General features: G+C 47.9%; 1 protein-coding gene across 2 annotated transcripts in view; it reads right to left on the bottom strand.

Moving 5' to 3' along the window:
• Positions 1–9,572, bottom strand: part of SLC25A15 (solute carrier family 25 member 15) — a 32,103-nt gene extending 22,531 nt beyond the window's left edge. The window contains exons 1-2 of one of the 2 annotated variants that reach the window (XM_055426191.2): positions 9,383–9,572; positions 6,485–6,595 (exon numbers count right to left, since the gene is read on the bottom strand). In XM_055426191.2, the coding sequence (XP_055282166.1) occupies positions 6,485–6,539 (55 nt within the window). In that variant the 5' untranslated portion in view covers positions 6,540–6,595; positions 9,383–9,572. Of the gene's footprint in view, positions 1–6,484; positions 6,596–8,210; positions 8,625–9,382 lie in introns of those variants that run through there. The other variant, XM_055426193.2, reaches the window with a different exon arrangement.
• Between the last annotated feature and the right edge of the window lie 6,377 nt (positions 9,573–15,949).

The raw sequence follows: 15,949 nt of genomic DNA, 5'->3' as shown, positions 1-15,949 counted from the left end.
GATAGTGAAGGACAGGGAAGCCTGGCGTGCTGCAGTTCATGGGGTCACAAATGGTTGGACACAACTTAGAGACCGAAAACCTGTGATATCCCCAGACCCTGGACTGGGTGAGCATTTGGGGAACTGTCCCTGGTGAACACTTCCACCACCCCTTGGGCCAGGATGTCCCCTACTTGTGCCAGGACACACAACCACTGGACGAGGTTATTAAAGCCTCAGCAAAGTTAAAGAGAAGGCAAGCAACCTAGATATCCATAGACAGATGAATGGATAAAGATGTATATACAATGGAATATCACTCAGCCATAAAAAGGAATGAAGCTGAGTCGTTTGCAGTGACGTGGATGAACCCAGAGAATGAAGCCAGAAAAACAAATAATGTGTATTGATGTATATATACGGATTCTAGAAAAATGGTACTGATGAACCTATTTGCAGGGCAGGAATAGAGACACAGACGCAGAGAACAGACTCGTGGACACAGGAGGGTGAGGCGCACTGAGAGCGGAGCACTGATGCACGCACACTGCCACACGTAGAAGAGCTAGCTGGTGGGAAGCGGCTGACAGCCGGGAGCTCAGCTCGGTGCTCTGCAATGACCTAGACGGTGGGCCGGAGACTCAAGAGGGAAGGGATACATGTATACATATGGCTGATTCATGTTGTTGTACAGCAGAAACTAACAACACTGTAAAGCAATTATCCTCCAATTTAAAAACCAAGAAAACTGGAGAAGGCTGACATAAAGTATTTCAGAAATGTAGTTTCACAACTTTGACCTAATAAGTTACTCTGACTATGCTGTGGAAAGCAGAGATGGAGGGAAGGCTGTTAGGAATAACTCCCCATTATTGGTAGATGAACATTTTCCAAGAGTCTGAAAACAGAACTGTTAAGCAGGCACAGGTATGGTCTCCATGATCCCATCGCCACTGTTCCTCCCTTTTATGAGCGCAATGACACGTTTCTGCTTTTGTCCTGCCACACCATCGCCAGTCCTGAATTAGTGGAATATAATTTAATAAGATGTTACCATAATTAGAGTCATTCTCTCCCAAGTACTGATGGGCAAGAATGAAATAAGATCCTACTTATGTCAAAAATAATCATTTCAAAAGAAGTGACTGTCAGAATTTTCAAAGCAGGTTCATAATCTTGACAGCCTAGATGGGGCTATATGGAATAAAGTATTTAATTCAGAGCATTAAAATCCTATCCTAACCAGGAGTTTTCCATATTTTCACCCAACCATCCTGAACAGCGCAGACATCTGGGTTGCTACAGTACCCATTTGCTGCTTATCTGTAACAGTTTCCATCTCCAACAGGGAGAAAGTAGGAGGCTAATGTACTTCCAATGCTACCCACAATTCTCTCCCTTTACCCATGGATGCAAGCTGACTTCCTATGTAACTTGTGGCTGCTGTTTAGTCACTCAGTCATGTCCACCTCTTTTGTGACCCCATGGACTGTAGTCTGCCAGGCTCCTCTATCCATGGGATTTTCCCGGCAAGAATACTGGAGTGGGTTGCCATTTCCTTCTCCAGGGAATCTTCCTGACCCAGGGATCGAATGCTCATCTCTGCCTCTTCTGCATTGCAGGTGGATTCTGTACCACTGAGCCACCGGGGAAGCTCAGACAAATGACACAGTCATGGCACTCATCACGCCCTGCTCAAGGAGGTGATAACTGTTCTGAACACCACCACTAACCCAAGACTAAGACGGTCCTCATACCTGTCAAGTCTACAAAGCTATGAATAATTTACAGGAATTATCTCTTTCCCTACTTGCCTAGAGCTTAGACCTCTGATCATTTTGCTCTGCATAAGAAACAAGAAGGGGTTCCTCCAATCAAAAAAAATAATAATAATTTTTAAAAGTTCATTAAAAAACAAAAGGGGGACTTCCCTGGCGGTCCAGGGGTTGAGATTCCAAGGCACAATTTGATCCCTAATCAGGCAACTAAGCCCACAGGATACAACTAGAGAAGCCTGTGTGCTTCAACAAAGACCCAGCTGCTGCTGCTGCTGCTAAGTCGCTTCAGTCGTGTCCGACCCTGTGCGACCCCATAGACGGCAGCCCACCAGTCTCCGCCGTCCATGGGATTCTCCAGGCAAGAACACTGGAGTGGGTTGCTATTGCCTTCTCCAAAGACCCAGCATAACCCCCCAAAAAACAAAGGGACGCATTCTCTGCACTTTTGTGTAGATGTCACTGTGGCGCTTTCCTCTGCAGGAGACGTGTTGAAACCTACATCTTCTCAAGGTTACAGCTGTAACCGTCCACACACCGTAGAGCCGGCAGGTGACAAACTGTTGAGGAAATCCACCAGGGCTGAGACAGTGACGGCGGTGATGGACAGCGCTCGGGGAGGGCCATGGTTGAAATGAAGAAGCAGACCTTTACCTCGAAGGACCTGGCCACCTGCCCACCCACACAGAAAGGAGAGCCTCCAACCCACTAGAGGCAGTCAGTCAATGTTCCACTTAGTGGTGCATAAAGGCGTGTCATTTTCAAAATATTCCAACCAAAAAGCACTTTTGGTTTGTTGTTAATTTTGGCATTTGAAAGGATAAACCTCAATGATCTAAAAATGCCACATTTTGGGGACTTTCCTGGTGGTCCAGTTGTTAGGACTTCCTAACTCAGATGGTAAAGAATCTGCCTGCAATGCAGGAGACTGGGGTTTGATCCCTAGGTCAGGAAGATCCCCTGGAGGAGGGAATGGCTATCCACTCCAGTATTCTTGCCTGGAGAATCCCATGGACAGAGGAGCCTTGAGGGCTACAGCCCATGGGGTCGCAAAGAGTCTGGCACTCAAGACTGAATGACTAACACCATTTACAACAGGTGGTGTGGCTTCCATCCCTGGTTGAGGAACTAGGATCCCACATGCCACGAAATAAATTAAAATGCCACTTTCCCGACTACTTAAGCAAGGCACATTGCAACAGAGCAGTCTGGGGAAAGAATGCATCATTTTATACTGATAGTTATTAAACTACTAAACCTTCATGTGCCACTAAGGTTTCCCTTTAAGGGGATTTAACTTTTGAGATCCAAGCTCCTCATTTCAATAATTATCCAATTACCTAACCAACTGCCTTCAAATTCTCCCCAACCAGCTGCCTGGGCCTCTCAATCCTTTCCTGGCATTGCTCCTACAGCAGCTTCAGACACGGAAGCTGCGCTTTAGGGTAGACGAGCTGGACTGAAACACTGCTTGATGGAGGTCTGTCTAGAAGAAAATAGTTTTAGCCATACACTGAAGAACACACAGATGCTACACCCACATCACCTCCAACCACGGCTGCCTCTGCTCTCACACACTTCGCTTCCATCAGTGGTCCATGTCTACAAAGCACTAGGGGTCCTCTGCTCCTGGCAATGGCCACAGAAAAATCCCAAAGCCCACAAGTTTCCCCATCCAGAGAGCTGGGGCAGTGAAGCCTCCAAAGGAATCCCCACCTCTAGGGGACAATGTTGGCCATCACGTGGCATCAGAACAAAGATGACAGAACGGGGCAAGGAACCAGGCAGCCAAGGTCCTCGCCCTGTCTTTATTTACACCATCTGGCCACCTCATGCGACGAGTTGACTCACTGGAAAAGACTCTGATGCTGGGAAAGGTTGGGGGCGGGAGGAGAAGGGGACGATGGAGAATGAGATGGCTGGATGGCATCACCGACTCTGTGGACATGAGTTTGAGTGAACTCCGGGAGTTGGTGATGGACAGGGAGGCCTGGCGTGCTGTGATTCATGGGGTTGCAAAGAGTCGGACACGACTGAGCGACTGAACTGAGTAACATCTGTGCAGCCTTGAACAAATCCACTATCCTTCCCTGGGCCCCTTTTCTACACATACAAGAGCATTATAGTCAAGGGTCTCTAAAGGCCCTTCTAGCTCCATCACTCCGGAGAAGGCAGTGGCAAGCCACTCCAGTACTCTTGCCTAGAAAATCCCATGGATGGAGGAGCCTGGTAGGCTGCAGTCCGTGGGGTCGCTAAGGGTCGGACACGACTGAGCGACTTCACTTTCACTTTCCACTTTCACACACTGGAGAAGGAAATGGCAACCCACTCCAGTGTTCTTGCCTGGAGAATCCCAGGGACGGGGGAGCCTGGTGGGCTTCCGTCTATGGGGTCACACAGAGTCGGACACGACTGAAGTGACTTAGCAGCAGCAGCAGCTCCATCACTCAAAGGCTGACACCTCTCAAAAATGGGACGGCTGCTTCCCATTCATACAGGGGGAGTTCTCAGGTCACCATGAAGGACCTCCTCTGCCTGGTTTCTCACAGGCTTAGCACCCAGGAAGCCTGCTGACCTCAGATGTCAAGACAACCAGGGTGGTATTACATCAGTGAGGGGCGACCCTGGGTTTGCAGTGCAGGAAGGAACAGCTCCCCAAAGTTAGCAGAAAAAATAAATGCTAGTATGTATAAGGGCCTGATACATGTTAACACCACTGTAAAAAAGCACATGTACTGGCAAATGCCTTAGACAGCCAGACTCCGGACAATACTGTTGCAATTTACATCTTTACAGATTACTGTCATGAATGCAGATACAGTTATGAATGCAGTACTCAAATGCCTGTCCTTTCCAGGAAAAGCAAAAATGCTTTAATTCTATCACAACAGATCCTACACCTTTGACAGACTGATTGAAAAGACACAGAATTCCAAAAGCTGAGCTTCCCCCATGAGGTGAAACACACTCCTACTGCAGAGACATGAACTGAGCACAGGCGTTCATGGGAGGGTACGAGGGGAATGACACGGGGGAGGGGTTAAAGGGATGGAGAGGGGACAGTGCGCAGGGCCTGGGCGCTCAATTCCATGGCACTCAGCATGCAAGAGGCCACAGGACGGAACCCAGGCAGCCCTTAGTGGCCCCCAGCCCCCTCCCACCACCCCACCCCGTTCCTTGTGGTCTCTGACCTGGGAGCGCCTCTGCCTGCATTTCTTATCAGTGTCTGCAGGGTACCGTCTCCAGACTTCCTCATGAGCCTACTGTGGCCAATGTCTGGTTCATGGAAAAATACTTTGAGCGTCCCTGAATCCCTGATATCTTTTTCATAATTAAGACGACAGGATGAGAGCAGGCGGCCCTCTGATTGCCCTTCATCTGCTGACCCGGGAGGGCCCCCCCCAGATAAGAGGATGAGGTGCAACCCACTCCCCTGGCCTCTCTGCCCCAGGGAGTGGTGACAAAGATTTGGTGAGGGAGGCGAGGAGCAGTCAGGGTTTCCACTGGGAAAGTGGTGGGCATTCCAGCGCTTCTCTGGCTGTAAAATCATCCAGGAATCCGAAGAACCAAGTCATCACTCAGGCACTTGGAACTCTGTCATCTGCCTCTCACTGAGTAAAGGCGGTCTTTCTGAAGGGTGGCCTGCGTGGCAGGCGTGGTCCAGAACTTGCCTGTGCCTGGGAGGGGAGTTGTTGGGGCACTGGGGGCGGGGGACAGAGTCTGACCTGGCACTCACCCCATCCACCACTCCCCGGCCAGGCCTGGGGCCTCTCCTTTCCTTTCAGGGCTTTAAGACACAGTCAAAAGTCAGTCTTATTTACCTTATTTACATCTCTAAGGGTTTCCTTTCTCTCCTGAGCAGCAGTAAAGACATTTTGGGGTTTCCCTGGAGAAATGGTACCATGTTACTTCTGCACACAAGGGCTCTTGAGACTGCCAGGCTAGGAGTAGAATCCTGTGTATCCCAGCCACGTGGCAATGGGCATGTGTGGCTTCAGCTCTGAGCTGTGATCTCACAGTCCTCCAGCTGTGAACCAGGGACATTCCCACCCTTTACCCGGACTCCTAGTTGGTTTATTTTTTGTCTTTTTATTTTTGTCAATTAAAAAACTTTTTAATTGGAGGATAAATGCTTCACAATATTGTGTTGGTTTCTGCTGTACATCAATATGAATCAGCCATAGGCACACATATGTCTCTGCCCTCTTGAAACTCTCTCCCACCCCATCCCACTCCTCTAAGTTGTCACAGAGCACCGGGTTGAGCTCCCTGCATCATACAGCCAATTCCCACTGGCTGTTTTACATACGACGATGCATATGTTTCCAGTCTATTCTCTCAATGTGTCCCACCCTCTCCTTCCCTCACTGTTCTGTCTGCGTCTCCACTGCTGCCTGCAAATAGGTTGTTCATCAGTATCATCTTTCTAGATTCCATATATATATGTGTGTGTTAATATGTTTTTATCTTTCTGACTTACTTCACTCTGTATAATAGGCTCTACTTCATCTACCTTGTTAGGACTCACTCAAATGTGTTCTTTCTTATGGCTGAGTAACATTCCATTGTATATGTGTAACGCCTACCTTCTGCTGTACTTGCAACACAGTATTACACTCCCATTAAGCGGATTCATTACAAGGTCGTGGAGTGACAGAGGCAATGTGCTCACTGGATCTCACTCACAGAAGGTACTTGAGGATCAGAGAACAGGGTTTCTCTGGCCTTACCTGCGGCCCCAGCTGTGAGGTCGATGGCAGCTTGGATGGCAGGGTTGGATTTCATATTCTCCAGCTCCTCTGCTGGGCTTCTCTGGAGCTTATGACGGGCACCTCATATCCCTGGGAGAAAGCCAGAGCTCACCATCAGTCAGGCCTCTGCAGCCGCCCTTTCTCTAGGCCTGCTGCCCAGCTACTGGACTTGAACCTCATGGAACTGGGAAACTGGCTCTGCATGACTCCAGAGGAGGGGGCTAAGGGGGTCAGAGCAGCTCAGTCATCAGCTTCCTCTTCTCTCCGCCCACCACCTCCCCATAAAAAGCACAGAGACCGAAAACCTTGCCTGAGTATCACTGCTCCATCAACAGGTAGGGGCACTTCAACCAACCTTTCTGAAACTCTCAGAAACAAAGGCCAAACAAGCAAGCCAAGCAGACATCCCAAGCCCCATCAAACCAGTTTTTCAGAGGCCTGGGTTGAACTCTCAATCCACTAGGCTCTGTTCCAAATTCAGACAGCAGCCTGAGACCCTAAGAGAATGCCACAAAACAGGAGGTCTGAAAAGGAATGAGTTAGGAGCTCTGCCAAGTGACACCTGCCTGGGTCTGAATGCCTGCTCTGCCACCAATAGGGGGGCCCCTTGGGCCCCCTAAAGCTGGAGGTCCCTGTCTATACAAGGTGAATAATAAAAGTACTATCATAACCTGAGAGCAATCAGAAATAGCCACATCGGACAAATACAATGATAAACTGTGAATACGCACCAGTTCTTTCTTTCTTAGAACTACAAAACATTAGCACCAAATATTCTTGTCATCAGACTTCCCTCCAGAGCTTCTCAACATAAATGTGCACACAGATCACCTGGGGACCTTGTTAAAAGGCTCATTCTGATGTGATTGGCTTCAAGTGGGACCAGAAATGCTGCCTGTCTGAACTGCTCTTAGGTGAAGTTGATAATGCCTGGTATTAACCATATTTTGAGTAGCAACACCTGGTCCATTGCCCCCCCCAAAATTTGCTTGATAAGAATTAGCTGGGACACTTGTTAAATGTTCAAATAACCAGGCCGCTCTCCTGGAGATCTTGATTCAGTAGGTTTGAGCTGCAGTCTAGAAGTTTGGGAAGATCAGAGTCTACTTTTCTACCTTTAGACAAAAAAAAAAAAAAATCAACCGTTGCCATGGAATGGACTTAAATAAATATTGACTAGAAAAGAAGAGGTGGTTCTTGAACAGAATATTCTTACGTGTGAATAACAAGGAACATTTTTTAACCATCACACCGAAGACAGCACACCCAGTCAGGCCACCTCTCAGAGGGGGTGGGTGGGCTGGATGATCCATGAATACCAACCTCACACTAATCACCAGCAAAAAATAATTTTAGCCACCAAGAAGTTTTTCAACCGCTTAAAGTATGTTGTCAATGACCAGACACCAAGAATCTCCCTTTACAAAAAGTTTTAAAACTAACAACAACAAAAGTATAGCATTTTATAAAGCAACTAACTCAGACATAAAAACCACCAACTTTATGTTACCTATAGGCCTGGAGAGGCAGTGCCAATTACTAATGTTGATAAGACGGGGACCATCCAGTATAGAGAGAAGGATATCAGGGTCCTAATCCAATCTCCTCCTTTTCCAAATGTAAAAACTGAGGCCAGAGGAAGGAAACGGCTCATCCAAGGTCATACAACAAGTCTGCAGCAGACAGCATTCAACTCAAGTCTTACCTTTTGGGTCTGTGCTTATCAACCAATACTTAATTCCAGAGTATCCCCACCTGGTCAAAAGGAGAAAAAGCACTCAACCCTGCATTTTAGAGGGAAAAGGAGCCACAGATGGGGCGCATCCAAAGGGGTTCATTTGGGGGGGGCGGTATATTTCTCTCTCAGAAAGAAAGGGGCATAGCAGACGGTACTATGTCATCAACGCGAATTTAACCCTTTTAGGCAAGTCAGACTTAAACACATTATCTCCTGCACATAACTACTTGTAGAATTAATAGGACTGTTAACAATGATGGGAACTGACAGATTAACTCAGAAGATGTGAGCAACTGTTTCCAACTATGCACGGCCTTGGCTTGCGGAAGACATATAGTTTGAGGGAGGCAAGACTGATCAACCTGAGTTAGACCGATTTATGAGCCTTCGGTACCAACTGAAACAGAAAAACTGAACCTTGCGGCGTCCTTTTATCCTTCTTTCAAACTATACCGGAGTCCCACTCCAGACCATGTACATTTCCCATTCCTCGGGGAAATTCATTTCTTGTGCGGGAGAATCCGTGGACCCCCACCTTCCCCCACCATATCACCGATGAGGGAAGATTCCAGCTTCAGGCCGAAGCTGGGGTGACGGGAGGTAGTCAGCCATCAGAGCGCCCAGGGCGCCCCACGGGCGCAAGGATGCAAACCAGTTTCGCCGCTTAGCAGCCGAGACCCAAGCTCCCGCTTCGGGGACTCGGGATCCAAGTCCGCCCAAAGGGTTAGCTTAGGCAGACGACTTCCAACTTCTTCTTCCCGACTCTAAACGTCCGCTGACTCTGCTCAGCAACCCGCCCGAGTCTCCCATTCATACGCGCCTCCGCCCTGCCCGGCGCCGCGCGGAGCCAGGAGGCTGGGTGACACGGCTAGGGGGCAAAAGAGGACAACCTTTCCCGGGCGGTGACCGCGGCGCGCAGGAGGCCGCGGGGCCCGAGGGTCTACGGGGAAGTCCAGGGCCGAGGGCGGGAAAGGGGCGCCCGCAGGATCCCCGGGCACGTGGGCGGCGCGCGTGGGCCCGGGGACTCCGGATCCCCGCCGCCCGGGAAGGTCACGCCGCCCGGGCGCCGAGGCCCGCCCGCTCCCCGCTCCCCGGCAGGTTCCCCGCAGCCCGCGGGCGCCTGACCGGGCTGCGCTCACCTCCGCGTCCTGCTCGCGCTCCGCCGCCCGCCTCGGCTCTGGCTCGGCAACTGGGGTGGCCGCCTAACACCCACGCCGGCAGCGGCCCGGCCCTCCAGCCCCGCCTCCGGCGCCCGACTGCTGCGGGCGCGCGGCCCCCGGGGCTCCGGCGCGCCCCTGCGGCCGGGGCGGGCGGCGCGGGCCCGGGACTGCAGCGCCTCCCGCCCGCCGGCCGGGGAAGCGGAAGTCGGCGCGCCGCGGCGCGGCGGCGCGCTCGGGCTCGGGGACCGCCGCGGGCCGGGGCCTCCGCGTGGCTTTGCTGTCCGCTCGGTGCCCGGAGGCCCGCGGTGAGTTCGTCTCTAGCTCGAGCTCAGGGCGGGGGCTGGGGCTACCCGGAGTTAGACGAGTGACTGAAATCTGCAGGGTGTTGACTTGGCTGGGACTCCCGGCTCAAGGCCTTCATCTTATGTTATAATTGAGCTCCAAAGTACTGAAATGGTAGTGATGAAAAATACATTCGCTTATTGATGGTAAAAAATCAACAACCCAAACCCAAACATTTCCCATTCCGCCTTCCTCGAGGACATTTGGGGAAAGCACACCCACCAATGAAAACTGTTAACTCTGTCTTTTTTAAGAATAGCTTCCAACGGGTGCCTCAGACAGTAAAGAATCCGCCTGCAATGCAGGGAACCTGGGTTCCATCCCGAGGTTAGGAAGATCCCCTGGAGGAGGGCATGGCAACCCGCTCCAGTGTTCTTGCCTGGAGAATTCCATGGACAGAGGAGCTTGGCCGGGTACAGTCCATGGGGTCGCAGAGTCGGACACGACTGAGCGACTAAGCATGCGACTAAGCACATGACTAAGCACAATGAATTATAGACTGGTTCTGCACCTCTCTGGCATTTTATTAAAAAGCACAGTTCAAGGTTTCTGTTGTGCACCGGGAGTAGAGTTTCTATTGTCCCAGGCAAAGACTCACTCATTTGGGAGGGTGTTGATCTGTTATTCATAGCTGTTCCATTAACAGTCATGGCCTTGGTGCTTTCACGAATTTATTTTCCTTTTCTACACCGTGTTTTCTTCTTTAAACTTCAAATCATTTTTCTCTCACAACTTTCTGCCCTGTTTGAATGTAGTGTTGGACTACTGCCAGTGTAACTTAAGTGATTTTTGGTGACTGCATCCTAAGTGTCAAGTCGCTTCAGTCGTGTCTGACTCTTTGTGACCCTATGGACTGTAGCCCACTAGGCTCCTCTGTCCATGGGATTCTCCAGGCAAGAACACTGGAGTGGGTTGTCATTTCCTTCTCCAGGGGATCTTCCCAACCCAGGGATTGAACCCATGTCTCTTATGGGTTCTCTTATGTCTCTTATGCCTGCATTGGCAGGCAGGTTCTTTACCACTAGTGCCACGTGGGAAGCCTGATTTTTTTTTTTTTTTGGTGAGGGCCAGTGACAAATATTTGAGGTGACTTGTGTTAGGGGTTCTCGGGTGACTCAGTGGGTAAAGAATCCGCTTGCAATGCAGGAGACAGGTTTGATCCCTGGATCCGGAAGATCCCCTGCAGGTGGCAATGGTAACCCACTCCAGTGTTCTTGCCTGGAGAGTCCCATGGACAGAGGAGCCTGGTGGGCTACGGTCCACGGGTCACAGAAAGCTGGCTATAACTGAGTGACTGAATGCGTGTTAAAGCTTAAACATGAGTGCCCAGCCGAACAGACCTGAGTGGGGGGTGGTGAGGAAGTGCTGTGAGCGTGTGTCCAACCTCCTGACATATGCACGGGAGCCCTTCTCAACGTAGCGCAAAACCATCATCTTCTCACCAAATCAGCACTTCAGAACTCAAGCTTCCAGAGCATAATTTAATTACAGAAACAAGCCAGGGCATTTGAACGACTTGCCCAGTGACATGTAGCATAACCAGTGAGAAGAAGAACCTTCAGTATAATGTCCTAGAGGACTGGCACTTTCCGTGGCACATGGCCTGCTGGCTTTTGCAAACCAGAAACATGAGGCCCAAAGGAGCTAACTAGAGGCAGGCTTAGACCTCCTGTTACAGATTAGAAAGAGTCCCGGACTTGGAGCAAGGCCACTTGTGTTAAAATCTCCATGACCTTTAGTGAGTCATTTAACCTTTCTAAACCTCAGCTATCATGTGACAGCATTGTGGCCTCCTTTGAATCCCACTGCTGTGGGAGCCTGCAGTAGCAATCCAGCATGGGGGGGTGTGGTACTGCTACTCCAGATCATTTTGTCCTGTCTTGCTTTAGCTCCTTAACTATCATCACTCTCCCCAAAGCTTTACATTTCTTCTCTCCCTCTCCTCTCCTTCACAACCCTCAGCCTCAATTCTGTAAACTAAGAAGCAACCAGGAAACTTCCCTGCAAGTTTTTAACCCCTCATCTACAAAGTTGTCTTTTTGCACAAACCCTCACCTGTTTTCTTCTCCACTTGCTGTCTTGCTCACTACCCCCATGGCCGGGAAAATGATGCAGGTGAAGAAACTGAGGCCTAGAGGGGTCAAGTGACTTACCTGATGTTGTACAGTTACTGAGAGGAGAGCTGGGACTCAGAGTTCATATTGTTAACTGCTATGCTCTACAGTAATACCTCCCAGAAAGCCTCCTCTGAAAAGCAAGAGGGCTGCAGGAACCCTTTCTCCTGGAAAGAGCTCCATAATATCTCCCTTCATAATATTTTATTAAAAATCACCTCTTATAGCGGTGGCCCTATATGCTATCTTTGCTTTAGGAGTAGAGATATATGTTGATGAGAAAAGGTTTAACATCTCACAGGAGCTCAGAGAAGGATTGAAAAATCACCTGACTGCCATTAAATCATGAAAGTTTTGGTCCTAAGGGTTATTCCCCAGGGACCTGTTGGCCTCTTGAGAGTTTTAGAGTCATGCATCACTGCTGTCCGTAGAGGTTAGTCAATCCAATGGTATTTCAAATCCAGGTTCAAAACAGCAAAGAAGTCACTGCATTGACCTCTTTGCTCCAGGCATCTGTGTGCAGCACTTGGGATTGCATAATCCAGGGACATCAGTGCAGCTGGCTCTGGGGTGAGAGGGCAGGTATGACGCAGGTCAGAGGTGAGGGGACAGACAGAGTGGCTGCATGGAAAAGGGAGCTTCTGCTGTTTCAACAGAATTTCACAATGTGCTGGTTAATGATACAAAAAGAAGAAATAATTTACCACTTGAAGCCTTTGGGCCCTGATACCATGTGAGTGTGTTTTAACAAAGTGTTAATTGGAGCTGCAAATAATTCAGAAACATAAATTATTTCTCATTCAAGGGTACCTTTTGTTAATGAGAAAGAAGAAACTGCTTTGATCACACAATTTTAACTCCCATTGAATATTTTTGGCTGCTGATGTAACTTTTATTGAAAACTCTCACATTTTTTTTTAATCAGATAGACTCTGTATTTGAAATAAATATGTTTGGATTTCTATCAGTGTAGTAAAGGAGGGTAATTTGTGTCCTGTGAAAGCATTGTTAGGGCAATGTTTTAAAGGGGGACAATTTTTTTATCTTTTCCTTGGCAGTTTTTTAATGGTACAAGCAAAAATAAAATCAGCTAATGTACATGTTTTAAGAGCCTTAGGTTTGAATTGATAAAATATATGTTAAAAATGAAAGATAATTTACTATAGCAAAGAATTAGGAGAAATGCCCCTAAATGGTTAAACTTTAATGGGTTATCAATAAGAGGAAATACTATGCCATAATTTAAAAAATCACATTCTCATATATGTTTTAGTACATATTTGGCTGTAAGTAATAGAATGTCCAGCTGTCAGTACATTTACTTTGAATATAAAAATATTTCTAGAGATAGGACGTTCTAGGGTTGGTTAATTTAACAGCTCAAAAGCATCTGGGTCCACTTCTATATTTGTCTTTTCTTTTCTTCATGATCACAAAATGGCTGTCACAGCTCTGCCTATCATATTTTCACACACAATATCCAAAGTCAGGAAGCATTCTCCCATACCAATTTTTTATCAGAGAAAAAAATTTTTTTCCTAGAAGCCCTCTATCAAACTTCTCCTTATATTTCATTGGCCCAGAACTGGGTCTCATGCTACCCCAAACATAAACATTGGGAAGAGAATGAAGTTATCACGACTCATCTAAAACAGGTTTCAGTAAACTTCTTCTGAAAAGGACCAACTAATAAATATTGAAGTGAAGTGAAGTGAAGTGAAGTCGCTCAGTCGTGTCCGACTCTTTGTGATCCCGTGGACTGTGGCCTACCAGGCTCCTCCATCCATGGGATTCTCCAGGCAAGAATACTGGAGTGAGTTGCCATTTCCTTTTCCAGGGGATCTTCCCAACCCAGGGATCAATCCCGGGTCTCCCACATTGGAGGCAGACACTTTAACCTCTGAGATTGGGTCAGTCAAAAGAGTTCATTCGGGTTTTCCAAATATTTAAAAAAGAAAGAGACAATGGCAAGCCTCAAAGAGCCCTCAGTCCAAGCAGAAGAGGAAAAAACAAATAATTATAATTCAGGGAAGGTGTGCAGCAAAGGAGTGTGAGTGGTGTGGCATCTCAGAGAAGGGCATGAATAAAAGATGGAAAAGAGAATCTCAGGGGAGGCCTCTAGGAGACCCCCCTATCGGGGTATGTTTTGAAAGGCAAAGTGGTCTTTTTTAACGGCTGCTGATGTAGCACTCAGGGCTCTTACAGTCAGCAGCAGCTAACTCTAGCTGACAGAGCGAAATAGCCAGCCAGTTAAAAAGATTCTGGGTGACTCTCCTGACTGCTGAATGGGGAGATGACACTCCCTGAGGACTTGAAACAAGTCCTCAAACCCACTGCAGAGCGGGTCAGCCGTAGAAACCATGCTGCATTTCCTTAAGAGCTCTCTACATGTTATAGTTGGCCCCACTGTCCCATCTGATGGTATAGTTTGTCCCTGTGATCCATCTACGTCAGCGCCTCAGCCTTCTTGCCGCTGCTCTTCCAAAGCGAGCATCTTCTTTCCCAGCTTTGCCTGATAAGCCACTGCCACTCCCTGTCTGGGGCCTCCTGTTTCTCATTTCCAGGTAGGTTTCTCCTTTGGGTGGAGCTGATGGTTGGAGCCTGGGTCACGTGCCTGGACCCTGATCTGTAAAAGGGGGCTGGGAACGTGGGGATTTTCTGGCTTCTGTCTTAGAGAGGAAAGACCCACTTATTAGAAAATGCTTTGAATGTAGGCAGGGTTTTCGAACGATTTCAATTAGCCAGGAAACATGACACATGCCGGCTCTAGATGGGCTGAGCATTCCGGGGGTGAGGGGGGCGGTATGGAGGAAGGCCACGTCTGAAAGTGCAGAGCTACGAAGCAGAACACGACTGGGGAACCGGAGCTGCTTGGCTCTGCCGGAGTATAAAGCAGGGAATGCTGGGAGGTGGGCCGGGAGGTGGCAGGGGCCACCTGCTAAATTCTCTGGTCTGTAATCTACTCAGTGATCTGCAACTGAAGCCCGGAAGTTGTGACTTGTGCCTGGCCTAGCCCAGGGCCTGGCCCATGGTGGGTTTTAATTACTACCTGTTGAATCTTTGTAATAAATCTGTTGGATTGCATCATTGGTGTAGAATTTGCCAGTAAGAGATTTGCTAGTGTACACAGTTGTCTCTCTCTCTCATGTGTGTGCCCGCGCACGCGCTTGTGTACACATGTGTCTTTTCCCACAACTGGGCCTATCTCCAATGGATACTTTTCTAAAGACTATTTTGCCTTTTATTTTTTTTTAAGATATTTTGATGCGGGCCATTTTTTAAAGTCTTTATTGAATTTGTTACAATATTGCTGCTGTTTTGGTTTTTTGGCCATGAGGCATTCCCCTGACTAGGGGATCAAACCTGAACTCCCTGCTTTGGAAAGTGAAGTCTTAACCACTGGACCACCAGGGTAGTCCTGGTTAATCTGCTTTAAATGTGAGAAGTATTTAATTATTAACTCATAGGGCCAAATGCATACTCTTTGATGATGCTTTCAGTTAGATCTAAGATCAAAACCATTTTTTAAAATGGTCATAAATGGTCCTATGGCTTGAGAGACAGAATGAACAATAATCTGTCTCATAGTAAATGGAAAACATTACCAAACTTGCGAATCTTTTACACTTACAAGATTAATGATCCAAAGTAAGCATTGCAAACGTTTTATATATGTTTTTATAAATAAAATAACTGTAAAGGTGATTTCTTCTTACGTTTATTTTTTCTATTTCAATCATTAAAAGCTGTAAAATATACTTATCATTGGTTCTATTACCTTTGAAATACAAACCTATCAGCAGTATCAGATGAACATATTTTCTCCTTCAGGTTCCTCCTGACATTTCTCATCTTCACATGTATAGCCATCAGGTACATACTTGCAATTTTTCAATCAACAAACATTAAATACAACTTGAACTGCCAAAGAAGTGCTGCCATTAGCTCAGGGACTTAATATAGATCTTCATTATCAGATCTGAAAGAACAGTTCCTAGTTTGGTCACCATGAACCAGAACAGGCTAAGTGACAGAAATGATGACAGATGGTTGCCTTAGCAACTATCATGCTAGATTGTCTCCAGCCCAC

Source organism: Moschus berezovskii, chromosome 13 (genome assembly GCF_049115385.1).
Source record: "Moschus berezovskii isolate FMDL1 chromosome 13, NW_MosBer_1.0, whole genome shotgun sequence".
In the NCBI taxonomy this organism is placed as follows: domain Eukaryota; kingdom Metazoa; phylum Chordata; class Mammalia; order Artiodactyla; family Moschidae; genus Moschus; species Moschus berezovskii.
Note: the sequence above shows the minus strand (reverse complement) of the source record. Positions and strands in the feature narration are given on the sequence as shown.